At 38.9% G+C, this 26,799-nt stretch overlaps 1 protein-coding gene across 3 annotated transcripts in view; it reads left to right on the forward strand.

Annotated features, from left to right (window-relative positions):
- agpat3 (1-acylglycerol-3-phosphate O-acyltransferase 3) overlaps nucleotides 1-22,291 on the forward strand; it is a 135,038-nt gene extending 112,747 nt beyond the window's left edge. For all 3 annotated transcript variants that reach the window (XM_008107455.2, XM_062975161.1, XM_062975162.1), the window contains 7 exons: nucleotides 8,590-8,759; nucleotides 9,641-9,802; nucleotides 10,527-10,680; nucleotides 12,215-12,317; nucleotides 16,423-16,498; nucleotides 16,917-17,115; nucleotides 18,817-22,291. In XM_008107455.2, coding sequence (XP_008105662.1) covers nucleotides 8,590-8,759; nucleotides 9,641-9,802; nucleotides 10,527-10,680; nucleotides 12,215-12,317; nucleotides 16,423-16,498; nucleotides 16,917-17,115; nucleotides 18,817-18,905 — 953 coding nt within the window. In that variant the 3' untranslated portion in view covers nucleotides 18,906-22,291. The remainder of the gene's footprint in view (nucleotides 1-8,589; nucleotides 8,760-9,640; nucleotides 9,803-10,526; nucleotides 10,681-12,214; nucleotides 12,318-16,422; nucleotides 16,499-16,916; nucleotides 17,116-18,816) is intronic.
- The last annotated feature ends 4,508 nt before the right edge of the window (nucleotides 22,292-26,799 follow it).

Consider the following 26,799-nt stretch of genomic DNA (forward strand, 5'->3'; position numbering starts at 1 on the left):
AATTCAGCAAAACCTCTACTAGGTCTTATTTTCCAGAGATGTCTTCTTTTCGGGGAAACAGGGTATCTAATTGTTGTCCCTCACTCTTGGATTCAGATCCTTTAGTGCAGTGGTTCTCATTATTTGTGATGCACTACTTCCAAGCTCTGCCCCTAATAATCTGCATGGTGTTGACATTCTTGTCCCTCTCTATATTAACCTGTTAATTGGCAAAGTCCATCTCGGTTACAAAAATGATTTCATGTTTATGTTTTATTCACTGCTACCATTGTTAGAGACATAGCCCAAGTCCTTGCTGCACCCAAAAGAAAGAACTGGTTGATAGTAAGATTCCCCTTGGACAGAAATAACCCACTAAAGCAATGTTTCTCAACCTGTGGGTCCCCATGTGTTTTGGCCTACAACTCCCAGAAATCCCAGCCAGTTTACTAGCAGTTAGGATTTCTGGGGGTTGAAGGCCAAAACATCTGGGGACCCACAAGAATGTCAACACCATGCAGATTATTAGGGGCAGAGCTTGGAAGTAGTGCATCACAAATAATAACATTATCAGTGACATGTTGCTTCTTAAAGTAATGGGAACTTAATGCCTTTTTGTGAGCTTTATGTCGTGTTAAATGTAGAAATCAAATGAGTAAAGATAGAGGTCACTTTGTGGGATTTTTGGGTTATTTGAGGCTGTTCCTCCATCTTTGCACAAGCTTTCATGGACTTGGATCTACTTTATGGGATGAAGTCCATGAAAGCTTATGCTAGAAATTTGTTTTTCCCAGATACTCAAAGGTGCTACAGGATTCCTTTCTATCTTTTGATGTTGAAACAGACTAATCTGACTATGTCTCTGAATACTATTGTGTATGCCGCTAGTGACAGAAGCTAATTAAAAAAAATATTTCCCAAAGCAACTCGTTCTATTCATGGCATCTTCAATGAAAAGATTCTTAAATGCAAGAATGCGAAATGTGATCTTAGAGTATTTTGACACATAGTACATACATCAGTTGAATTGTTAATTTTCTAGATCTATTTAGCTGACTATATGGGAATGTATCGGTCTTTCCTGGACATGAAATGCAATGATTGCTGCTGTGTACCTTGACGGAGGAAAGTCATTTGTTTTAAACTGGCTGTTATGATGACGTTTTTCAAAGAGGTTAAATAGGCACCTTTCACGGCTGTTTTGGGTCTGTGTTTTCACGTTGGTAGGGCACTGGAGGATACAACCCTTGGGACCCCTTCCAATTCTGTTTTTAGTAGCCAAACTTGCATCTGCCCTTGGAAAGTGACCCTGATGACTTGGGCTTTCTTCTTGGTCTTTGGCAGTGCCTGCCTAGTGTTGAGGCAGTAGACCTATACGTTTCAGATCTCAGTGCACTTTTTTCTGAGAAAATTGCTTGGCTTTTTTCTAGTTCTCATGTTTGTAGCAATGTACTTGCCATTTGTTGTTGGCATATAAATTGATATCAGCATATTTTGAAATGATGCACACAAAGATCAAACCTTCCACACAGCATAATGCATCCTTGGAAGAGTTGCAGCTTAAAATATGCAAGTTTTTGATGAAGTTATTATTTTTTTAAAAAAAACAGAAATGCTTCATATTTATTTTCCAAAAAACATATAGCAAAGAAATGTTATCAAAGTAGTGTAGAGTTAAAAAAGTCATACATATTTATACATTTGGTGTGAGCCTTCATGTTATTTCTGACTTTTGGCGATCTTAAGGTGAAGTATTACAAGGTTTTGTTGACAAGATTTGTTCAGAGGTGATTGACCTTCACTTTCCTGTTAGACTGAGTGGGTGTGACTTGCTCAAGATCACCCGGTGGGTTTCCATAGCTGAGTGTGGGGATTCAAATTCTGGTCTCTAGAATTGTAGACCAATGCTCAAATCACTACACCATGATAGCTTATATAAACAACAGAGTATAACATCATTTAAAAATGTCTTTATTTCACTATATTTATATCAAGAAGATTGATACATTTGATCAATGAAACTACTTTGAGGAAGCTTGAAAGAAGAAAACCATGTCTAGCCAACGTCTGAAGCTTAGAATGGTTGGTGCAGGCCTTCATCCCAGGGGGCGGTGTATTCCATAGGTCAAAGAAAACTTTGCTGAATATCCATTTCTGAATGATTGCCAGATTGACCAAAGCAATTCAATGCACAAGCAGGACAGATTCCCCTAAAGATCACAGGGGATGGACAGGGTGCAAGGGATAACACACAACCCATTTTGGGATTCCAATTCCCAGGAGCCCCAGCTGGTTAGAGATTTGAGATTCTGATGTCCAAAATGAACGCAAGGTCAAAGGTTGAGACTCAGTGATTGAATTCCATGGATGCTAGAACAGTCAACCTTCCTTTTCATGGATTCAATATCCACAGATTCAACCATCCATCTTTAAAATATTGCAAATCCTTCCCAAGGAAATATTAATTTTGCTATTTAAAAAGGGACACCATTTTACTACACCATAATGGGACCCTTGTACAAATACTTTCTACTGTGTTTACACATGTTGTCCAAACTGAGTCTTTTACATTCAGATATCTTTTTGCAGATATTTCTTTAAAGATACCTTCAATTTCCTTTTTTTCGGGGGTGTAAAATAATGTTATATACATAGCACGTGATTTTGTTTGTTTGTTTGTTTTAAAAGCACCCATCTAATTATTTGGTGAGGTAATTTTGGAATCGGGGACCTTTTCTTCCCCTCGGGATGCTGGCCATGAGGAAGTCATTCACAGACTCACTCCCTTAGGAGATTTCAGTCTCTTGCTGAGGAGCTTTTAACTAAAATTATCACTTATGCTGTATAGCTCTGAAATTCTCCTTCCTGTTGTAGAGCACCACAGATGTTTCATCTGACTTCCTGCATAAGAAAACACTTCAATGCATATTTAATTCATGAGGAGAATCTATATTACAACCTTTTTCATTCTGCCTACCTTCAGATGACTTAAATAGCTCAGCATGTTCGGATTTTGCTCCACAAGCAAAAGCAATACAGCCACATCCAAATGGATAGTTTATTATTTTTAAGATTTCTGTTTATGTCAACATGGAAACTTTTGGAGCTGTGACAGTTTTAACTGAATTGTGATATCTGTTCTTCAGAGATGCCATCAATGCAGGAAACAATTGATGGGTAACTTGAAGGTGCATGTGCACCCACATATTAACTCAGGATGATTTTGACACATGTAGCTTTAAAATTAGTTTTACAAATATCAAGCACAAGGGTGCATTTTCCCCCAGAAGTTGTTCTCTTTCATCTTTTGCCATTAATGGCTTACCTTGTGGCTTTTGAAACCTCTAATAAACAGAACTGAAAAGCTTCTCTCGGGTAAGAAGTAAATTGTTCTATTTTATACTTGGTGATCAGCAAATTAATGCAAAGCTAAATGTTTCCAAGCATTTAAACTTGGGATACTTAGATGTTGAACCCATACATGATGCACTTTAATTGCTACCTCTTTGTATTCAGTTTTTCTCTTTCCCTTTCTCTGTCTGTCTGTCTGTCTGTCTTAATAAGTGGGCTGCCAATCATTTATTTTCTGTATTCTATGGTTGGTATAAATAATGTACATTTCTATCAGGGCCTTTTCAGAAAGGCCCTATATCCCAGGACCTGCTTTTTCTGCTTTAAACTTTATTATATGAATCTGTACTGCCAGATAATCTAGGGTAAATAGAAAACCTGGAATCAGATTCTGGGATATAGGGCCTGTCTGAAAGGGCCCTCATTTTTGCTTTTTAAGCCACACAGTTGAGAAATAATACTTGTTGTTTATTTGTTCAGTCACTTCCGACTCTTCATACACACCCAGCTCCTTCAAGGTCAAGCCAGTCACTTCAAGGATACCATCTATTCACCTTATCCTTGGTCGACCCCTCTTCCTTTTTCCTTCTGTTTTCCTCAGCATCATTATCTTCTCCAAGCTTTCCTGTCTTCCCATTATGTGTCCAAAGTACTTTATCTTTGTCTCTAATATCCTTCCCTCTAGTGAGCAGCTGGTCATTATTTCCTGGAATATGGACTGGTTGGATCTTCTTGCAGTCCAAGGCACTCTCAGAATTTTCCTCCAGCAGCACAGTTCAAAAGCATCTATCTTACTTCACTCAGCCTTCCTTATGGTCCAGCTCTCGCATCCATAGGTTCCTACGGGAAATACCATTGCTTTAACTATGCTGACCTTCGTTGCCAGTGTGATGTCTCTATTCTTCACTATTTTATCGAGATTGGTCATTGCTCTCCTCCCAAGAAGTAAATGTCTTCTGATTTCCTGACTGCAGTTTGCATCTGCAGTAATCTTTGCGCCTAGAAATACAAATTCCGTTACTGCCTCCACATTTTCTCCCTCTATTTCCCAGTTATCAATCTGTCTGGTTGTCATAATCTTGGTTTTCTTGATGTTTAACTGCAACCCAGCATTTGTACTTTCTTCTTTCACCTTAGTGATAAGGCTCCTCAGCTCCTCCTCATTTTCATCCATCAAAATGGTATAATTTGCATATCTAAGGTGTTAATGTTTCTTCCAGTAATTTTAACTCCAGCCTTGGATTCATCAAGCCCCACACGTAGCATGATGTGTTCTGCATACAAGTTGAATAGGTAGGGTGAGCAGATGCAGCCCTGCCATACTCCTTTCCCAATCTTGAACCAGTCTGTTGTTCCGTGGTCTGTTCTTACTGTTGCCACTTGGTTGTTATAGAGAAGTAATACTTACTGCTGGAGAAAAATGTATCAGGAGCCACCGACAAATTTTCTTTTAAGAGCCAGTTTAGCTCAGAGCTTTATCACAATGCGATAAAGCGATAAATTCATTGTCAATATTGGAATCTTGAGTAGTTGGAAAAACCAAGACCTTGGGCTTTTTCCAGCATTGGTGAAGTTGGACCTTCAGGCTATGAAATTTCTTTAGATCCTCTTTTAGTTCTTTTCACTTTCCCCTCGAGCTGTTTTGTATTGGTAGAGACTATCAAAAAGGATTGGGGATAAGGTGGAGGAGGATGCTCTTATTCTCAAAAAGTCCTTCAGGCTGTTCGTTACAGCCAAAGGGTTCCTTCCTAATGCAAAGCCTATCTCACTCAAGCTGTGTGTGGGTGTATAGAGTACTGATGTTTGATTCAAAGGGCTGCAGTTACAGGGAAGGAATAACAAAGCCTGTTCCTGTATGCCTTGGGCCATATGATGGGCTGTAATTTAAAATCAGACTGTAGCAGAAATGAATCAGTAAGTGCTTGTAATCCCCAAGGAAAGAAATGTCATTTCTTTTCCCCTTGGGGTTTATAACCCATCCTCTTCTATGTGCAAAACAGGCTTAAGGCAAATTTCAGATGGTTTACAGCAGTAAACTCTGGTATGAAGAGTCCCTGCTGACTGCTTAAGCATGTCCTGGTAAGTACCCACCAGAAGCTGGTAGAAGGAATACTTCTCCCAACTTTTGAGGCCCCTTCCATACAGCTGTATAAACTCCACATTGAACTGGATTATATGGACTTGGATAACCCAGTTCAAAGCAGATATTGTGGATTATCTGTCTTGATATTCTGGGTTATATACCTGTGTGGAAGGGGCCTGAGTTAGGCCCTAATAGAGAGCAAAAACAGGTGCCGCCAGAGACCTAAGATGTCACTACTTTGTAACAGGAACAACAGCAACCCCAAGTGGACAATGAAAGTCTTACCACTCCTCTCGGCTCATAACAAAGCAGGATTGGGACCTTGAGATGGGAGACCATGGATTAAGCATTCCGAACTGGTTACAATTAAGGACAAATGGGATTCAAGTGCCGAGAGCTAGTCATCTGGCTGAGAAAAGGGCCAGTGGGTGGAAGCGCTTGAGAGACCTGCATAAATAGCTGAAGTCTGGAATACTTAGCTGTGGGTAGCAATGTTAGTTTTTGGAGCTACAGCCTTGAGCATTGTGTCTTGAACCCTTGAAACATGGATTGTACCTTGGATGTTAGATTGGGCAGTATCCCTGGAAACTGTGCTAATGAAATTACTTGGCTTTGGAATATTGGAACAGACATATAGCTTGCCCTCTTGTTTCTTCCTTGCTTGGCTGATTGATTGCTGTGTCAACCTCGGACTGCCTCTGGACTACCTTTGTGTGTTCGGTTGCTATACCGAGACAAGAGCAGGACTCTTGACAGACTATGATTAAGAAATCTAGGAGGGACTGGAACCTGGAAAGAGATCACATGGAGAGGGGATAGGGTAGTCCTTCACTCCTTGGCTTTCAGATTTTTAAGGCAGGTTTCTGATCCTGAATGAAATTGGAACTTTCTCACCTTTCTCACTTTTTGAATTATACCCTATAGTACGAAGCATACAGGAGTATACTCTGTTATTCATTCTCTGCAACTGTAGTCCTTTGAAACAAACATCATCAAGCAGCCACCTATTAAAAGTCCTCCTCTATAGTTAAGCTTTTCCTGACTTGTAAGGTCTATTTTAGCACTTCACTGAGGAAGTAGACAGTCTACAAAGATTATACTACCAATTTTGTCCTCTCAATTGTAGTATTTCTAAGGTATTACATGATCCCTTTGCATACTGACTTTTGTTATTTATTTAATAAATTATTTAATGGGAATCATGCAGCTTGAATTGGCACAACAATTTTTAAGGAATGCTGAGAGGTGCAGGCCAGCAATACATTGATTTCCAAGACATAACGAAGTGCAGTGGTTTGAGTCATAGACTGGGGCCCTGAAAACCAGGATTCAAATTCTTGCTCAGACATGAAAATCCACTGGGTGACTTTGGGCGAGCCATATTCACTCGGCCTCAGAAGAAGGCAAGGACAACACCCTTCTAAACAAATCTTGCAAAGAAAACTTGAAATAGGTTCACCATGGCACATGTATCAAACACAAGGCCTGTGGGCCGTATCCAGTCCATCACGTCATTTTATGTGGCCTGCGAGGCTTCCAATGTGAGGACAACAGTTATATTTATTAGGGTTGTGCGCGGATTTTGTTTCCTCTATTCCCTCCATTTCTTTCAGTACCTTCATTATTTTAGGAGCCCGTAATGCTAAGGCCCCCATGATATGAAAACCCACCTGTCACAAAAGCAAGTGGGAGCCAATCCTGGCTCCTCCTCTCCTATTTGGCATCACAGTTGAATCTTTTTGATTTTCCTCTATTTTTCTGATTCTTTTTATTTAGTGGGACTGACTTGAGTTGGGGACCTGAGGGACGGCGGGTGGGGTGCGCACATGCTCGTTTGGGGACTTGTAGATGGAGAGTCACTCTTTTACCTTCTTTTTTCCTTCCCTTCCTCTCCTTCATAAAATACTTCTAAAAGATTATTATTAATGATAATAATAGTAATCCCAGGAAACAAAAAGAGATGCCTGCCTCTCCTCTAGAGTAGAAACAGCTTTAAGGAAGCAAAACTGGCAAACAGAAAGGAGATTGCAGTCACTGAAAACAGGGGGCTTTTAAGCTAGTCCAGGGAGGATAGCTCTACTGAGCTATAGGTCATAGCTCTTCCTTCCTTGGGTCTCCTTAAAATGTATCTTGGGAAGCTGTGTGGCGTTTTGGTGCTGTCGAGAGAAAGCACGCGCGCCTGCCTCTCCTGCAGCCAAGTGTCTCTCCTCTAGAGTAGAAAAAACAGCTTTAAGAGCAAGAAGCCTCCTTAAGATGCACGCGCTTGCCTGCAACCAAGCGCCTCTCCTCTAGAGTAGAAAGAAACAGGTAAGACACTCCCTTAAAGCATGTGCACCTGTCTGTAGCTGAGTGCCTCTCCTCTAAAGTTGAAACAAACAGCTTAAATGCCTAAAATGATGGGAAGGGAAGCCCACCCCCCACCCCCAATGGGCCAGTAGATCTTTTGGCACCCCTAGAGCGAAAATGTATCTGCCCTCCCATATTTGGGAGGCTCCCAAAAACGAATCGGGGCCCACATTGAAAGCTGAGATATGAAATGGCTTGCAGTTTACCCGGATTGCACAAGCCTAATATTTATACAATATTAAAATTGAAGGCAATCATAAGGTTTATGTAAAGTAAAAAATAAACTCATAAGTAAAAATGAGTTTGACACTCCTGCCTTCGGGTCACCTTGAGTCAGAAAAAAGCTTGAAGGTACAAGCAATAGCTATGCGCGTTTCCAAGTGCTGAAACATAGATAAGTGTCTGACCGAGTTAGGTCACCATCTCAGCAGAAACATGGCGATTAGATAGCATGATGGTTTTACTACAGAAGTTCTTTAAAAAATTAAATTGTTTTTTATTAACTTAGATGCCTGTCATATTGAAAACTATTGAAAATGTTGGCCTTTTGATCTAAATTTTCTTTGCAGTCCTGAAGTAAGATAGACTTCTCACTTTAAAGATAAAGCTGATGTTTAAATAATGAGGATATATATCTGCTCAGTTATTTACTCAGACTTACATATTGTAAATCGCTTGCTTCTGCTCTGGTTGAATAATATAATCTCATATTTACTAGCCTTCGTGATACCTTGGGTTGAATGGGAGGCCAGGAAGGAAACAGGATGGAGTGTATGGTGGTGTCAGAGATTATACCTAATCTATATTGTTTCTCTTCTCCTATGCCCTAGAGTTAGTGATGTTGCTGGAATGGTGGTCTGGTACAGAATGTACTCTCTTCTCAGACCAGGACACAATCAATAAGTTTGGAAAAGAGCATGTCATCATCATCTTGAACCACAACTTTGAAATTGATTTCTTGTGTGGCTGGACCATGACGGAACGCTTTGGTGTGTTAGGGGTGAGTGGTTGTAGAGTGGCTTGAACATACTTCATGACACTTTCCTGAGACAAGTTTGCTGATAACACATAAAGTTAATTTTTTGAAGCTTAAACATTAATGAACCAGTGAAAAACAATGGGTACAGCAGGAATGGGCAGATAAAGGCCTATGGGACCCCATAAGACCATAGTTCCGGTCTCTGAAACTCCCCATCAGTTGCCCAAAGGTCCTTGACCTACACCTTATTTTTTCTTGTTGGAAAAAAGAAGCATGATTTTGAGTAATTTCCTGCCCTCAAACTATGAAGAAAGCTTGCAAATTTGTGGAAACATATGAAAATATCCCCACTACCACAAGCAACCCAACAACCCTTATTACCTCCAGATACTCAGATTAGCCAGTGTAGCCTCTCTCAGAATGGTGATAAGGAATGAGGCAACATCTGAGCTTGCTATGTGAGGGAGATGCAGTTCATGGAGGGTCTGGGAAGGATATGTCCCCCTAGGTCATACACAATTGACCACATCTGCACTAGAGTGACAGACCCAGGTTAAAATTAGAGTTTCATATATTTATTTCTGGAATATAAATGCCAGAATGGCTGGAGATTTGGGGAGGTGTGGTCGAAAAGTAATTTCCCGAGACTCTGCTTCAGTCCTACTGAAGTTTGAAGCTGATTGGGCTCAAATTATTTACTCTCAGGCTTACCTCCAATTCAGAATTTTATAGGTGAAGAACCACACATTTTTTTCTTTAATCCCTTGAAGAAAAAGTGGGGTGTATCTGTCAGAAGTAAATTCCTTTCAATATCCAGAAAATGTACTTTAGAAAATGACACAGTTTGTAATTGTGCCATTGTGTTTAAACTAATGGAAATTAATGATGTGTGTTTCTTTCAGAGTTCAAAAGTCCTTGCTAAGAAAGAACTGTTGTATGTGCCCCTAATTGGCTGGACATGGTATTTCCTGGAAATTGTATTCTGCAAAAGGAAATGGGAAGAAGATAGAGACATGGTTATTGAAGGGCTAAAAAGATTGTCTGATTATCCAGAGTATATGTGGGTAAGTGAAGCACTTCTCTGTACTTTGAACAAGATGTTGAAAAGTGTAATAATTTATGACAGGCACACAATTTATTTTACCAAATTAAGGTGTTTTATAGACATACACACAAATGTTGAGAGAGACAAGCAGTGGCAACAACCCATTGAAGCACAGACACATCACAACCATTTCTCTCTCCTTTAGATGAAAGGGGCATGTACAAATGATCTGTTTTCTGGTCCACTCAGCTGCTTTGTCCATGACTGAACAGAACATTGCCTTAGGTAGCAGTGGCCTGGGCCAGATGTGTTAAGGCTAGTAAGCAAATAGTCTGGGATGTTAATGTTGCCAGGAGCATCACGAAGGAAAAAATACTACTACAGGGAAGTGTGTGGCCTTGAGAGAAAAGCTTCTAAGTAAAGAAATTGTTATTTTGCATCTGACCTTCCTGGAGTACAGCCCTGAGAATTAGTGTAGTGGGGAACCTGGGATGCCATGAGCTAAGGGAATTTCTGGGAAAGAAGCACAGGTCCTTGAGGATTCTTCTCTGTGATTGTCTGGGAGACCTTTCCAGGAATAGATTACTCAGAAAAAAATTCTTCACCAGTCTTTGAGTTCGGGAATCCTCCCTCCTGATACACATGTTAATAGCCTGAATATGTTAGCAACATACATGTACTGTGATTTTTTAAAATTTGTAAATGGTAATCCTATATTTCTCCCCTCTTGTTTTGTCTTATAGTTTCTTTTGTATTGTGAAGGAACTCGTTTTACAGAAACCAAACATCGTATTAGCATGGAAGTAGCAGAGTCTAAGGGATTGCCTAAACTCAAATATCACTTGTTGCCCAGAACCAAAGGTTTTACTACAGCTGTCCAGTGTCTCAGGGGAACAGGTACATATTTTGGCTTTGATTACAGTGTTTATTAATAACTAACAGAAGCACCCAGCTTCAGAAGACTTCAGAACTCCTTATTCCCACCTACCCACTCACTCATCATCCTCTTCCCACCTAGTTGACAACAGAACCTCTCCTCTTTCTTAAATTTTGTAGAGTTTGGAGAATCTGCAAGAGGAGGTAGTAGAGGAGCCATCTAGAGAAATGAATATTCCAGAGATTCCTCCCTATTAATTATGAAGGATTTAAGAAATCAGCCACCTGGTACCTGAGAATGATGCATTAAGATAGTGTAATACTTTAATTCTAAAATTAAGCAATTTTAAAAACTAATCTCAATGCACCCACATTTGGGATTACCTTAATATCTGTGCCAAATTTCAGGTCTGTAAGTTTCATGGCCTTGAAGATGTGATGATACATTTCTACAGTATTATTGATTCTTTGGCATAGCTGTAATTGTTGGTTACTAGACTTATGGTTGTTAAATGCAAAATCTGTATTGATATACATATTGAGATTTTACATTACTAAGGTAGGTTTTGTAAATGATCTTAATACACCGATTAGTTTTCCATTTAATTCTGTGAATCGAGTAATACTGAGCACTTTGTATTTCTAAAGTGATAAGCACATGTACCCTAATTAGCACTCCCTGCCTGCCTGTGAGGTGCTAAGCTTGTGTTATTCCACAAAGACTACCCTGTGAAATAGGACAGGTGGCTGGCTAAATAGCACTGTTTCTTGATTATATTTTTTCAGTTTGTGCTATAGATCCTGGGATAAAAGTCATACCAACTCTGTTACTATCAATGAAATTGACTCATTGTAGACCATTGTTCAGCCACACAACACCTGAATAATATTATCTCCCAAAGGTTTTAATAGCCACTTTCTTAAGTGTCCGATGATGAATATTCAGGAACTTCTTTTCCATGATCTCTGTGCCTCACAGAAAGCTCCAGAGCTGAGTGGCTTTTCCCCACAATTTTGCCTCCTTGGGCACGTATAAATGGCACAATTCGTGGACAAATTTAATTACGCATGCATTTTAAATTTTATAATTCATGTTTTAATAGAGTCTAATTAGAGTTTTAATTGATGTGGTACTGTTTTATTGTTTATCAATATGTCATTGTTTTATTGAATGTATTTTGGGCAATGTAATTTGCCGACTGTTGTAAGGCGCCCTGAGTCCCTCTGTTTCTATTGCACTATTCACTTTGGATACCAGCATTGAGTAACTTCAGTTTCTTCTTTGATTTCTTCTTTAATTTTTCCAATTTGAGCAAAGAACTACTGTTATTTTAGTTTTATAGCAGTCATGCTTCTAGCTATAAGTGTGGCTGCACCTAATACTGCTGCAGGAATTGCTACACAGATATTGTTTGAGGTATATGTTATCTGGCCAGCATCTTTTTGTAAACTACATACATTCATGCTTGCATGTGTTTTAATGTAAAGATTAAGGAAACATAATCCTAGCTGTCTGGGCACAACAATAATGAAGATGTAACTTTGCTTACAACAGTTTCAGCTGTGTACGATGTGACGTTAAACTTCAGAGGAAATAAAAACCCATCTTTATTAGGAATCCTTTACGGAAAGAAATATGAAGCAGACATGTGTGTCAGGTGAGCATGTATATTCCCCACTTCAAGATACGGTAATTTAAGGGATGTAATTTTTGCATCTAAATCGATTTAATAATTGCAATGTGTGTACATTTAAGGGCTGTCCTCTTATCTCCATTTATTGCTGAAGCTGCCTCTGTGGATTTAAAATCCTTGAGCCTTGCAGCTCGCTTAGGACAAGTATCATTTCATCACTAGGAAGAGCACAGGGGTAAAGGTGCAAATGAACATTGCACAATTCCTTTACAAATAGCAGTTGTATCTGGCTACTGTTTCATTTGGTTCCATCTTTTGTTTAAAGTATATCGCTGGAGTGTATACTGTCTAAAGCTCCATTAATTAGTATTGCCGTCTCTAGAAAATACGGTCCAATCTTGTTAAAATATAATCATCAATGTGTTTTAGACAGTGAGGTCAGTCTGACTTGAAACACCCTGCTTTCTCAGACTGACTAGTGAGCAATGTGAACTGGTAAATCAATTCCCTCACTGTTGTCCTGTCATTTATTAGAAAAAGCTTGTAAGAATAGCTTGGCTGAGTCAACTGTAGACCTATCTAAAATAAGTTCTTTCCACACAGAATTATGGTGGTGATGATTTTCTCATATCCTTGGTGCCTTGTAGATATAATTGTATTAATGTCCCCAACTATCTTGTATGTGGTCATAGGAAAAGCAGACGATCTGAATCAGAGGTGGCAGATATAAAGCTCAGGGGACTTTCTAGGGCCCACAACACCCCTTCCATGATACAAACAAATTCCTGATCCATGTCTTGATGATGCTGTAGATCAGCTAGTGATCTACCAGTGGTCATTGTTATATAACCCTTAGATTAGACAGATGGTCCCAGGAAGTGGAGAGAGCATAAGGGAATTAAGAGAAGCAGAAATGATTGCAAAATTCCCAGTATTTCCATGTTCCCAACAAACTATGACAACTATTGGCAGTAGCCTTTGATTAGTTAGAACAGGAGATATTTGAACTGCCAAGATGGAGGAAGCATTTGAGGGGGGAGCAACTGGTTTAAATTAAGACTTGAAAACCCATGGCTCTACACACCTCATTGGATCCCAGTGCTCTTGAGCTCCAGTCAGTCTTGCCAATGGCAAAGCATGTTGGGAATTGCAATCCCATGAAATGTGAAGGCCCAGTCCTTGTCTCCACCCCTCCCCCCGCAAATTTATGTGGTGGAAGTTTTGGAACTAAAGGTAAATGTCTAGGTTAGGTGATTAAAGGTGTTTATAATAATGGTGAAGGAATGTGAGGGGGGGGGGGAGGAAATGAGGAAAGATAACACTTTGAAATTGGATGGGGAGAAATCCATTTGGGAACCAGCTACTATATAGCATAAGAACACTAGATATATTCCCCCTATTCCTACAAAGCAGTAATGGCAATGTTTTTCAAACAGTGTAGTTGACAACACTGTTTGTAGTGCCTCTGGTCCCTCATTCCTCCTGTAGTTGTACCAGAGCATTCCTACCAAAATCAAACTTAGCTGGTATCATAACTGGGAGTGACCAATAACAGAAATGTTGTAACAGCCCCCGTCTACTCCTTCATGAACTTCTCAATTAATATCTTCATAGACCTAGACCTCCCAGTGCAAAATCTGATCTCTTTTGGGCCTATAGCCTTTGTGTTCTGAGCCAGCATGGTGTAATGGTTTGAACACTAGATTACCAGGGTTTGAATCCCTACCCTGCGAAGGAAACCCATACTTCCAGCCTCAGAGGAAGGCAAAGACAAAGGCAAACCTCTGGACAGATTTTGCCTAGAAAACTCCATGATAGAGTTACCACAAGTAGGAAACAAATTGAAGACTCACAATAACAACAAACCTTTGTTTGGATAAAAGAAAAGGAACCATTTATACTATTTGTAGAAATGTTGTGATAATCTGTCTTCCTTTCTGTATAAAACATAATAATAGAGCAATATATTTTAACTAATCTACATATTCTGAGTGAGAGCCTCCCCTAGTGGCATATTTTTTGCAAGGATGCATGTGCAGGGTTTCCCATGATAACTTACAGTAAACTATTAGAGTAATAATCAATTAACCTAAATACTCTGAAGCCGTCATATCCCATTTGATTTTGGAAGCTAAGCAGGGTTAGCCCTAGATAGTACTTGGGTTGGAAACCTCTGGCAAATGCTAAATGCTGCTTAGGCTTTTTTAAAAGGAAGGAACTGGCAAACTATTACTGAGTATGTCTTGCCTAAAAGAAACCTATGAAATTCATGTAGTCACCATAAGACAAGTAAATTAAACACATTCATACACACAGAAGGACTAATGCTGTTCATTAAAATGACTGTTGAGGGGTTTGGCCATGTCAGTCTGTCTTACATATGTTTGTACATTGTTGGCACTTTCATAGTCCCTTGGGTTCAGTGTGGATGTTTTGCAGGAAAAATGTTTGCTGATATGCCTCTTTGAAATGATTTGGGGAAGTACCAGATAGCCATGTTCCAAGTGGTAAAACTTCTAGGAAAGACTCTAGATAACTATGGGTAACAGCACAACCTTTTGCGGTAACAGCGCAACTTTGTTCAGGAATAGATAACATTGTGTTCAAAAGCTGTTACTCACAAGGTAAATATTTTATTATTATTATTCTGTCTTTCTCTTATCATGTGATTGAAGATAGTTTGCAACATAAAAATAAGATAGTGAGAATCTGGTTTGGTGTATTTCTAATAACCCTTAACTCCATCCAGAATTGTTTCTGCTTTCATAGCCCTGCATGGGTAGTCCTTCACTGATTTAACAGTATGTTTAGGTGGCAAACCTATAGTAAAAGTAATATAGTGTTCCCTCACTTATTGCAGAGGTTATGTTCCAGGACCACCTGTGATAAGTGAAAATCCACGAAGTAGGGATGCTAGATTTCTCCATAGGAAGGAAGTAGAAAGAGGGAGGGAGGGAAGAAGGGAAGAAAGAGGCAGGGGAACATGGCGCCGCCTCCTTCTCTTCCCGCTGCTGTTTGGGCTCCTTCTCCCCACCACCTGCACCCGACTGAGACCACTGCCACTGTAAATCATAAATTTTTTATGATTTATAATATTATTTTGGTGTTTATTAAAAAAACCCCGTGAAACAGCGAGTCCGCAAAAAGCGAACTGCGAAGTAGTGAGGGAACACTATAGTTCATACTAGTGTCACAGTGCTTTTATTCTTTCAGAGTACTTCCCCTGTTTTATCCTGGATGTAATTCTTACACGTGAGACTGGGCAGCAATGGTCCTCCATATATGTTTAGACTGAAATTCCTAGAGTTCCTCACCATTGGCTATGATGGCTAGAAAGTGTATAGGTATAGGAATGTAAGATGGCCTGGTTGCCAGCAAGGGAAGAGATTAAAGCTTGGCTGGTTGCCTGGAGTCAAACCAATGTAATCTCACTGATAAATTCCAAAATGAGGAGTTCTGGGAAAAACTGCAGCTTCTTTCATGGCCTTCAGTGCTTGACAGCAATTATTCCACCACGTGAGAGTGACATTTTGGAGATTTTAAAAGATACCCCTTATTATTGGCTAACATAGCCAAGGATTGACAAATGTCACTGAAAGTAGAATTTGTTCTGCACAGATCAGATGGAAGTGGGATGGGAAATGCAACAGTAATTTTATGCAGACTTTATTTATTTATTTATTGCATTTATAACCTGCCCTTCTCACCCCTAAAGGGACTCAGGGCAGCTCACAACATAAGGCACAATTTGACGCCAGATATATATACATAAAATAACCATATAAATTAAAACCAAATAATTAAAAACATATCAATCTTAAAACAAGTTAATTAAAACCATGCAATCCAAAGGTATATTCTATGAGCCATTTACCTTTCATTTACCTTTTTACTTATTCTCACCTTTTCCCCGAAACTGAGACTCAATGCATCTTACAAATTATAATGGTGATAATACCACTAAAATATGCAAGGACTCAATATTACAAGAGAATTCTCTACTAATAATATTAGTTTTACCCGTCCTCTTAAAAAGCAGTAGCATTTAAAACAATATGCATGACCTCCTGCTGTAATTTTACATATTGTTTATTTTCCCTCTTTCTTGAACTTCTTTTAAACAAACTAGGAGGTTTCCCCTAGAAGATATTCCTTTAGATGAAAAGGAAGCAGCAAAGTGGCTTCATACACTTTACCAAGAAAAGGTGAGTAGTTTATCTCTGGATCTTACAAAATGCCATACAGCCCCTATAACCTTGAGGGATATATTTCACAACCCCCATAGATATTTGAAACAGTGGATCATGGCAAACCATATATTTTGACTATACTTGGGCTGGAAGCATACCATAGAATCATAGTAGAGGACCTAGAAAGACCCGCAAACTGGTCAGTGGGTCTCCTCTAGTTTGGGCTAACATAGAATAATATCATAGATTTGGAAGAAACCACAAGGAGCATCCAGTCAAATCCTTGCCACAGTTGAACTTAGGCCAAGAGATGCTACTAACTTTTAAAATAACTATAATTGCTGATCATAAACCTCCTATGTTACATCTGGTTCAGCATTTGATCAGCAAGTGTGCATTACCAAATTAGGAAACCTTTCTTTTTTCTTTTAAGGATGCTTTGCAAGAGAAGTATAATCAAGAGGGCATTTTTCCTGGACAGCAATTCAAACCTCCCAGAAGACCATGGACTCTCCTCAACTTTCTCTTCTGGGCTACAGTACTCCTGTCTCCTCTTTTCAAATTTGGCTTTGGCATTTTTGCAAGTGGATCACCTCTCCTAATTCTTGCATTCCTGGGCTTTGTTGGAGCAGGTAATAAAAAGGAATAAGAAAATTGGTATATTCTAGCATTGAATTTAATGTCTGCTCAGAATTCCTTGGTACAGCTAGGTACCACTGACATTTACACACTTAAGTGGAAAGGTGATTATGATATCATATCAGTGCATGTCTCCCAGTCTTCTACACTATAATACAAAGATAGCTGATCTTGCTACCCCCTGAATCTGCTTCATAGTTTATTCAGTTGTTTCCCCACAACTCTTGTGTTGCTAAGCTTTAAAGCCAGAACGTAAATCTGGATCTATAGAGATCTGTGACTTATTTACCAAAAAGTGCCAAGGATTTCTGGCTGCCAGTTGTAGAACAATATGAACAAAATTATGCTGAAATGAAGAGGACTTAGGAATGGCCAGGAGTGGTTTTGGTGTTTTGGAGCTGCTTCTTCTTCTTCTTTTTTGCAAGAACCACTAAATTCTGATGTCACCTTCACTATGCTCTAGTTCAGTGTTCTCCATGTGTTTTGCGCTCCCAGAAATCCCAGCCAGGCTACCAACTGTTAAGAATTATGGGAGCTGAAGTCCAAAACTTCTGTAGGAGTAGAGTTTGAGAAACACTGCTCTAGTTGCTATAATTTAAGATTCCAGTTTAGGATTTCAAGTTTGTTCATTTTTAAAAAATAGATTCTGCAACTCTGATGTTTGACCACTGTTTTTAGAGCAGAATTTGGAGGGAATGATGTTGGTTCGCATGACAATTCTCAGAAGTACTCAACTAGTAGAGATCCATGTTGGTTGGGGTTTGAGGAACTGAAGTCCAAAAAATAACATGTGATTTAGACCACAATTCAACGTACCATGTGGAACAGTCAAACTAATTAAACTCAATAATCTTTAATGCAATTTTATGAGTGAACTATGAGTTTAATAATCAAAATAAGTCTACCATCAACACCATTAACCTTTTTGCCCTCTGGGCATCACCTTCAAAGTATTCATTCAGATTTTGTGTTTAAGCCAATGCAAGAGAAAGAACAGCTTGATCACTGTTACTTGCTACTGTTTTCACCAGCTGGAGCTAGGAGTAGATGCATAGCAAAAGTAGCATTATCACTTGAATTACCCATATTTCTCAAGTGTAATGTGCCATCTAATGTAATGCACACCTAAAAGAAGGATTTGCTGTCAAATGTAATGTGAGGGGTGGGTTTGCCGGCCATGAAAAGGCTGGTGGGAAGCCCTGCCCCTCCTCGTGGCTTTCTCACCAGCCACCATCAGCTTCCCACCAGCCTATTCAAGCCACCTCTGCCTCTCCCTCCTGTGCCCCCAGCCGGGGTCTCAGTGCCCTGTATTATTCCTTCCTCTTCCTAGTAGTGGTGGGTTGAAACAGAAGCTATTATACAAAATAACTTTGTGTATATAACTACAGTTGGCCCTCCACTTTTGTGCGTTTGATTATTAATCAATTTGATTAATATGTTCTGTGTAGAAATCTAGTCTTCCAGTATGATTCTAGGGTCAACTTTTGTCAGAGATTTCTAGAGATAACACTTTTCTAGACATTTGTTGGTCCTCCAGTTTGATTCTATGATGGAACTCCCCAAGTTGACTATTGAGGTGTGGTGAAGAACCTCAGGGTCCTAGAGAGGTGTTCCCTCGGGTTATCTCTCTCTCCACTAAATTGTGAAGTAACTTCTGATAGAACTCATAATCTCCTTTCTTTCTTGTTTTAAAGCTTCCTTTGGAGTTCGCAGACTGATAGGAGTAACGGAAATAGAGAAGGGCTCCAGCTATGGCAACCAAGAATTCAAGAAAAAGAAATAATTTCACAGATGCAGTTCTGAACATATAACAAGACTATGATATCAAATTAACTTCATTGAAAGAAAGACACTTAGAAAACTTATCTTTTTTTTTCTTATTAACTGATAACTAATAATACTTGAGCCAAGACTGAAGAAATGGGAAAATTCAAGAGAAGAAGAAACAAATTGACTACTTATCTGCCTAAGGATCCCTGTGTTCATAGTTTTTGGAGAAAATCTGGGCTAAAAAAACCCCACAGAAACTTTTTCCCCTTTTTTTGTGAGTGGGTGGGGGGAGCTTATGGGTGACGCTACATGCATTTTCAGATAACTGTTTTGTTTTTCAAGAATACAACACTCGCTTTTCAAGGAGAGACACTGAACTTTTCTTTTGGTCAAAAATGGTTTAACATTTCCTTGTTTTTAGCGTCTTTTTGAAACAAAATTAGGCAGCATGCATCACAACAAACACACAGTATCCAATTAATTTTACAGCTGTTCCTTGGAGAGGAAGCCACTTGGAAAGACGACTTAATATTTGCAGTCATTTTAGTTTGTCTTTATTCTAATATTTATTAGTGTGTACAATGGCATTGTAATGACAGCTGCACCTTTACTGATAAGCACATATTTTCTGCCAGATCTTACTAGGATGGATGCAATCCTAACTTTAGCCCCTTTATGTTGTGCCAGTAAAATTGGCGCAGACTTACAATGGCCTACATAGATACTGAACTCATCATTTCTGTGCTCCCGAAATGTGGGACAGATGTGTCAGGAGATGGCTGAACTTTGCAGTATTTGTTGGTTTAGTTCTTGGGTATCTTTTAAATATCCAAATGGTGTTTCTGTTTTCCTGGACTATTTTTGGCTTTATTCTACAAAAAAATCCAGCATTAAACACATACAGGAGTAGAGCTTTGAAAATGTACTGTTTTTGAACTGCAGCTTCTTTAATCCCTCAAACCACACAGCCATTGCCTATTATGACTGAGCAATTCGAGGGGTTGTAGTCCAAAAACATAATTTCCCCCAGATCTCCATCAATGTCTAGAAAAATTATTACATTTAACTATCCTTAACAAGCATTTGGGGTTAGTCGTGTGTTTGAGTGAAACTGTATATCTTTAGGGTTGCAGCTGCAAACATGCCTAACTGAAAGTCCTTTCATCTCAAACTAGGAGAACATTCTTCCAGGTAAAGTTGTAGGATCTGAGGGCTGGGATGTCAACTTAGCTGCCCTGTGTTGTTGCAGTAAATTTACAATTTTACCAACAGTCTGTTTGCCACTGAACAAAAATTGATATCTACACATCAGGTGACCTAAGTAGTTTATCATCATCATCATCATCATCATCATCATCATCATCATTTTGTTATTAATTTTTGCTGCATGTTCTATCTTCCCAAAATAGTTCCAATCATATCTGGCTCCAAAGAACATTGACAGAAACTACACGGCCTTCTTAGTTTCATCTTTCAGGGTCCATCATGACCGCTTCCCATGGGAAAGCCATTGGTTTGAAGCGGCCTGCAAGCCAGCTTCAAACTAATTTGAAGCACATTTTGGTTGGGGTTGGAACTTTTAAGTGTTTCTATTGAATGAATGTTATATTCTGCTGAGCCAGAAGGAGGCAGCTTCCATCCAGAGGCTGTCTTGTTTTCGTAATAGAGCTTTGCAGTTGATTAAAATTTACGTATGTTTTAAAAGGGGGTATCTGTAAGTATGTGACAATGATATGTGTCTTCTTCCAGTGATGGGACCAACATTTTGCAATCAGCTCTGCACCAACAAAACAAAACAAACATCTGAATGAAGTTACCTAAATAGAATTCAAAGCAGAATTGCTCCCTGCTACTCTAGTCAATGTACTCTTAATGCACACATTCTTATCTGAAAATTTGATTCTTGCCTTGCAAGAAACAGAGAATGCGTTCTCTCTCTCTCTCTCTCTCTTGCTTTCTCAAAACCAAGGGTAAATATGTAATATTTTACTTGCAAAATGTGACTGTTGACACTAACTTTTTATTTCTCAGACCATAGGTCATTTAACAATTTCTGGAATACCTTTATTTGCAATTTGCCATTGGGAAAAAGAGTTATCTTATGGGCTGTAATCAAAATAATAGATATACAAGCATGGTAGAGAATGGATAACCTTTGCCTTGCTCCTGTTTCTGTTGCTAAAGTGACAAGCAGTTTTAAAAAACTTAACTAGTTGCTTGTCTCCAACCAGAATTACTATCACAGCAGAAGCTGTAACTGCATTTGTTTCTTTCCTGCATGTATATACCAGTACTTTGGATCACAGCCCAGAATATCCATTTTGCTGTGTCTTTCCCTTAGCAGAACATTGTTCCATTGGTCATGGAAAACACAAGCAATGCTTACTGAAATAAATTAAATCTGATCTGACTCTTAAGGGCAGACAACTCATATATTAACTTCATTAGAAGTTGAATATGTGCTTCTTGGGAAGGGGCAGAATCCAGCCATGACTATTTTCTAAAACTCCTTAGATATTTTCTGCTTTTTGTTTGTTTTCATACTGTTAAGGCAGCTGGACAGAAAAAAATCTATTTTTTTTCTCTCCAGAGATATGAAAAGGTTGGAATTGCATTGTTTTAAAAATGAAATGGGCAAATAACTCTTACTTGTTGGGAGGGTCTTTTTTTTTCTTTACTAAATGCTGTATAATTGCTTTCCGAAGATTTTGAATACATTTTAATTGCACCTAATAACAAAAGCAAATCAGGAAACCCACTAGCTGTGTGTTACAATTATATGTGAGCAAGGAGTTATGTACCACTAGATGAGCCCAGAAATGTTTAACATGCTTAGGAGGGGTGGAGCAAGGGTCAAACAAGAAGTTGGAAAGAAGAAGAATGAGTATATAACTCTTTAAAAAAAATAGGTGTCTAGTTTCTACTTAGTACAGATAACTCCTGCTTGAAGGTAATGGGAGTAGTGCATGTATATTACGGGGGGAAAGCAGATGTTTTTCTTCTGTTTTATTTTCATATCATGGCATATTCATCATATTTTGTTTTGAAAAACATAGCAAAGAGCACACATTTGTCTGCAGTTCTAGGAAGACATATCCATTTTGAAAACAAACGTAACAACATTGCACAATATAGTACACAACAGCTCATTTTTTTGGCTTGAACTTTGGTTTGTCTCTTTAAATAGTTTTTTTAAAAAAAAAATACGCAAAGTGTGTATGAAAGAATATTACTGGAAATAGCAGCAAGTGTGTCTCATAAAGAAAATCAGATGGTTTGGATTGGAACCGTGAACATAGATTTTATACTTACACTATTTTCTTCTGGTTTAATAGAGCATAGCTTGTATATTTGACTACCAAGCCCTTTGAGAGCAATAATAAACAAAATATACCATGAGTTTTCTTTTCTTTCCCTTTTTTTCCTTTTTGGTCTTCTTCATTATTCAGTCTTAATCATTGCTACAGTGTCAACAGTGTTTCCCTCCTCCCCTTCCTTTCCATTTTCAGTGCTGTGTTTGTGTTTGGATGTATAGGATTGAAATGGAGGTTTTAGAATCTAAAATGTAGATACATAGGCTGTGATCCCAGAGCTGTACTAAGAATTTTAAAATGTCTTGTGAAATTTCCCCCTTTTCCATGGCCAACATTAGCACGAGTTCTTCTAAAATTCTAATTTATTCTTTTAAAAAAACAGCATTGCATTGTGAGATAAGATTCCTCCCTTTTTTTAATCGTGTCAGAAGCTACTTGAGAACATACTGGTGTGAGAGAATTGGCCGTCTACAAAGACGTTGCCCAAGGGACGCCCAGATGTGTTGTTGGGAGGCGCCTCTCATGTCCCCGCAAGCTAGAGCTGACAGATGGGAGCTCACCCTGTCTTGCGGATTCAAACTGGCAACCTTCAGGTCAGCAACCCAACCTTCAGGTCAGCAGTTCAGCCGGCACAAGGGTTTAACCCATTGTGCCACCATGGCTGATCATGAAACACATATGAATCTGTCCCACCTCAGTAGATAGTTTACAGACAGTCCCCAAGTTATGAACAACATGGGTTCTGTAGGTTTGTTCTTAAAGTTGAGTTTGTATATAAGTCAGAACATGTACGTTTTTTAAGTGTAACTCCAGATTTTTATATATAGAGAGAGGTGCTTTGGATGGCATTGGGAAGGGTTAACATCCCTGTGGTGTTTGTTTTGCTGCCTGTGCTCATGTTCAGAAGATTTCACCTTAACTTCTGTCCCTATGACAATTGGAATTTGAAAATTTTGGTTTATTGTGGAAACAAGGATTGAGGATAAAGCTTAAAGTTTCTCCTTGATAACTTTTTCAGCAGTGAATTTCCCTTCCAAGGGGTAGATTTCTTTCACTTCCTGCTGTCTCAGCCACATTCTTAAGTATGAGTCATTTGTAAGGTGAATGTTTGTAACTCGGGGACTTCCTGTATGCAGTTCTTTTGATCTATGCCATTGGAGCAAGCCACTTTCAGGTTTTCATTTAGGTGTCCTGAACACCCTATTTGTTTTAATTAACCTTAACATTGGTCTGTATTAGGGCATTGTTCTTAATTTGAATAACAGTGTTTGGGACACCAAATTCCTTTAATAGTTGTAAATCATTTTTAAGCAGAGTAGGTTAAGGGGGGGAAAACCGAAACTAACAAAAGTTCTTCTGATTTAAATAAATCTCACATGAGAAGTCCCATGTATTTCTGGTACATAAAATAATCTATAGACTTTGGTTTCACTCTTGACTGTAAATATTGTAGTGCCTGAACAAGATAGTGTGAAAGGGGGTGGGCATATCAAATTTCTTGCATAATTCTATTGCTTTCATTAACTTGTGATTTCTCTTTTTTCTACTTCTTCAGTGCTCCTGTTAAAATACACATATTTCAATCAGGGAGTTTGGGATATTCCTGAATACAAGAGCAGGTCGACTTGCTTACTTACTGTGACATAGAAATTAGTTTTCATTTCTACAGACCTCTCTCACTAACACTACCTCCCGAGCTCAGCTGATTAATATGACATTATTGTAGTATGCACAGTTTACACACCCTAAATGTAAAGTTCCTTTCTGATCATGGAAGCTAAGCAAGGTCCGCTTGGAAACCATCAATGAATACCAAGTACTGCAGGCTCCATTTCAGAGGAAGGAACTGGCAACATCACCTCTGAGTATTCATTGCCTAAGAAAACCCTATGAAATTTATGGGATCACCATAAGTTAACAGGTGACTTGAATCCACAAACACAACATACACAAATTATAGCATGTGTCAAAGCAGCAGTAACCTCAGCTGGTTCTTGCATTAGGCAGGAAGAGTGAATTGTCTCAAGAGCTGGAGAACAGCAACAACAATCACTTTGCTGGCCAGTCCTGAGAGATACCCATCCAACCTCTGTTTAAAGACCTTCAATTATAGTCTACCACAAGAGGTTTCTTTCCCATTTATCCTACAGAAAAGAATGATTCAACTCATGTCTGTGATGTTAATTGATGGTCTTCACACTTTTGGCCTCCAGATGTTTTTAATTTCAATAGAAATTCCACCCAACCTGGCCAATGCTTGCGAATTCTAAGAGAGGAAGCTGCAAACATCTGGAGCACTAAAGGCAGAATCACTGGGATAAATCTTTACTAGAAATCCTGTGGCCACTAGGGGCTATTAACTTTACAAAGCAAGAATGCATGTTGTCTTGAAAACCATCCTAACTTGTAACATGGACTGTGCCCTCTAGCTTCCAGGACATGAGAAGTGCCTTGCTGATCAAGTCACTATCTACATCACTGTTTCCCAAATGTTGGCCTTCTAAATGTTTGGGACTTTAGTTCCCAGAACTCCTGACCATTGATCAAGTTGGCTGGTGCTTCTGGGAATTAAAGTCCACAATAGCTGAAACCACTGATCTTCGTGATCAATCAATTTCAATAATCCCTTAAGATTTTAACAAATCCCATAAAATTTGGTCAGCACTACTAAGATTTTAGAACAAAACACCTCCATCATCATTCTGCTTACAAACTTGAAAAAGACATTTTTTCACCAGTTTTTTAAACTCTAAGCATTTTGTTGGTACAAGATCTTTTCCATAATGTTTATTGTGCAATTTTTAGCAGCTGCCAAAAATACATTATCTAAACTTTTGCTTTGTTTGTGTTAGTCAAATGACAACTGTGCTTTAAATGGCAAAGAATGTAATTTCAATAAATCAGATTTGCTCAAGATTGACAGTTTGTACTGGAAGTACTTCATCATTGGGGGGGGGGCAACCAGATGCAGGGGCATAAATATTGTTTTATCTACTTATTTCAATTGTTCCTTTTGAAATTCCATCCTTTTAAGGAAGCCCTCATATTAATCACTGCCCAGAAGGAAAATGGGCTCTTTATAAAAGCAGGTACAAGAACCTTATAGTGCAATCCTGCACATGTCTAGTTAGAAGTTTTTCCCACTGACTTCAATAGAATTTAGCCCAATGTAAATGTACCTAAGTGCTACATTAAATCAACAAGAAAAACAAGGATAAACAATTTGCATTAATTACCTTGTGGCATGACTCCATTTCTGCAGTACTTTACTGAAGCTTTATGTTTACTTCAATTTGCAGTAAGCTCTTGACCTTCAAATACCTCACTCAACAGGCTTCAGAGGAATCAATTTCTTTAAAAAAACACCTAGCCCTTTTATCACAAAAACAGCACAGATTCACACACAGCAGTGTTCTTCCATGCACCACAGTGCTGCTGAGAGGACACAGACACAGGTCTCACACCTCATCTAAGGTTTTTCCCATCTTTGAAAAATAAAGGACTTGCTCATTGAATGAGCAATATGATATTGTGACAGGTATTTTTCTTGTGTGATTTTGTAAGTTACAGTCCTAATACATCTGAAGAATACAAGGTTGGAGAAACCTGTGTTTAGGGCTTGTCACAGCATGCTTAAAATCTAGGTCCCTAGATGATCGAATCATTCCCAACTAGAGCAAGCATCCATTTGGAAAAGAGTGTCTATATTAGTCGCTGGTTGGGACAACAAAAGTTAAATGGCGTTATATTCCCATCCCACTTTGGGGTCCCTATAGGTTTCTGGTTGATCAATGGTCACTAAATGAGTAGACAGCTAAACTGGATAGAATTTTAGTTTGAACCTTCAGGGATCTTCATAATATCTGAAGGACCTCAAGTTTTCCACTCTGCCCTAGACTTTTAGCACGTTTCAGAGAAGCAAGAATGAAACGCCCCCTTTCCCTTCATAGGGAAAGCTCCACTTCCTGAATTTATGCTCTTTACTAAGCTGTTTAAAAATACTGGAGAAGGAGCCTCCTCATGCTTTACTCTTCTCTGGTAGCTGTGTTTAGCCTTTTTCTAATTCTGTGCTTCCTGAACGATGTCTGGAGTTACTCAGAAAGTACTATGTAGCTTTATCTGTCAGCATGTCTCAAGTTACATAGACTGAAACAAAAGGCTCCATTTTTTTTTTAAACTGTTTATTATGTCTTCCTTGACTTTTCTTCTTGATCCTTTGTCCAGCTGGACATTGGGAAGATAGTGAAAGAGGGCTGAAGAAAAATAGACATTCAGTGCCAGGTTGCAGTAGTATGCCTGCATAACCAATGCAAATAAACTTGAGTTGGGAAAGAGTGGGATTCTACTCTATTGGTTTGTAGCTCTGTGTTTGCCAAATAGCAGCTGCCTCCAAAATTCATCCCTGAGCATATGTCAACAGCAAAATAGAGAGATAAGGGGGCGCCAACTATGCTCAGCACAGATCTGAAAGTCTGGGCATGGTACAGACATTATGAATTAGTGAAAGAGAAACTTTATTCCTGGGTGCATTTTGGAAGGAGACTTCAAGTCACCTCTAAAATATTCAGAATGTTTGTTACTTATGCAATGTTT

Source organism: Anolis carolinensis, chromosome 3, assembly GCF_035594765.1.
Source record: "Anolis carolinensis isolate JA03-04 chromosome 3, rAnoCar3.1.pri, whole genome shotgun sequence".
NCBI lineage: Eukaryota > Metazoa > Chordata > Lepidosauria > Squamata > Dactyloidae > Anolis > Anolis carolinensis.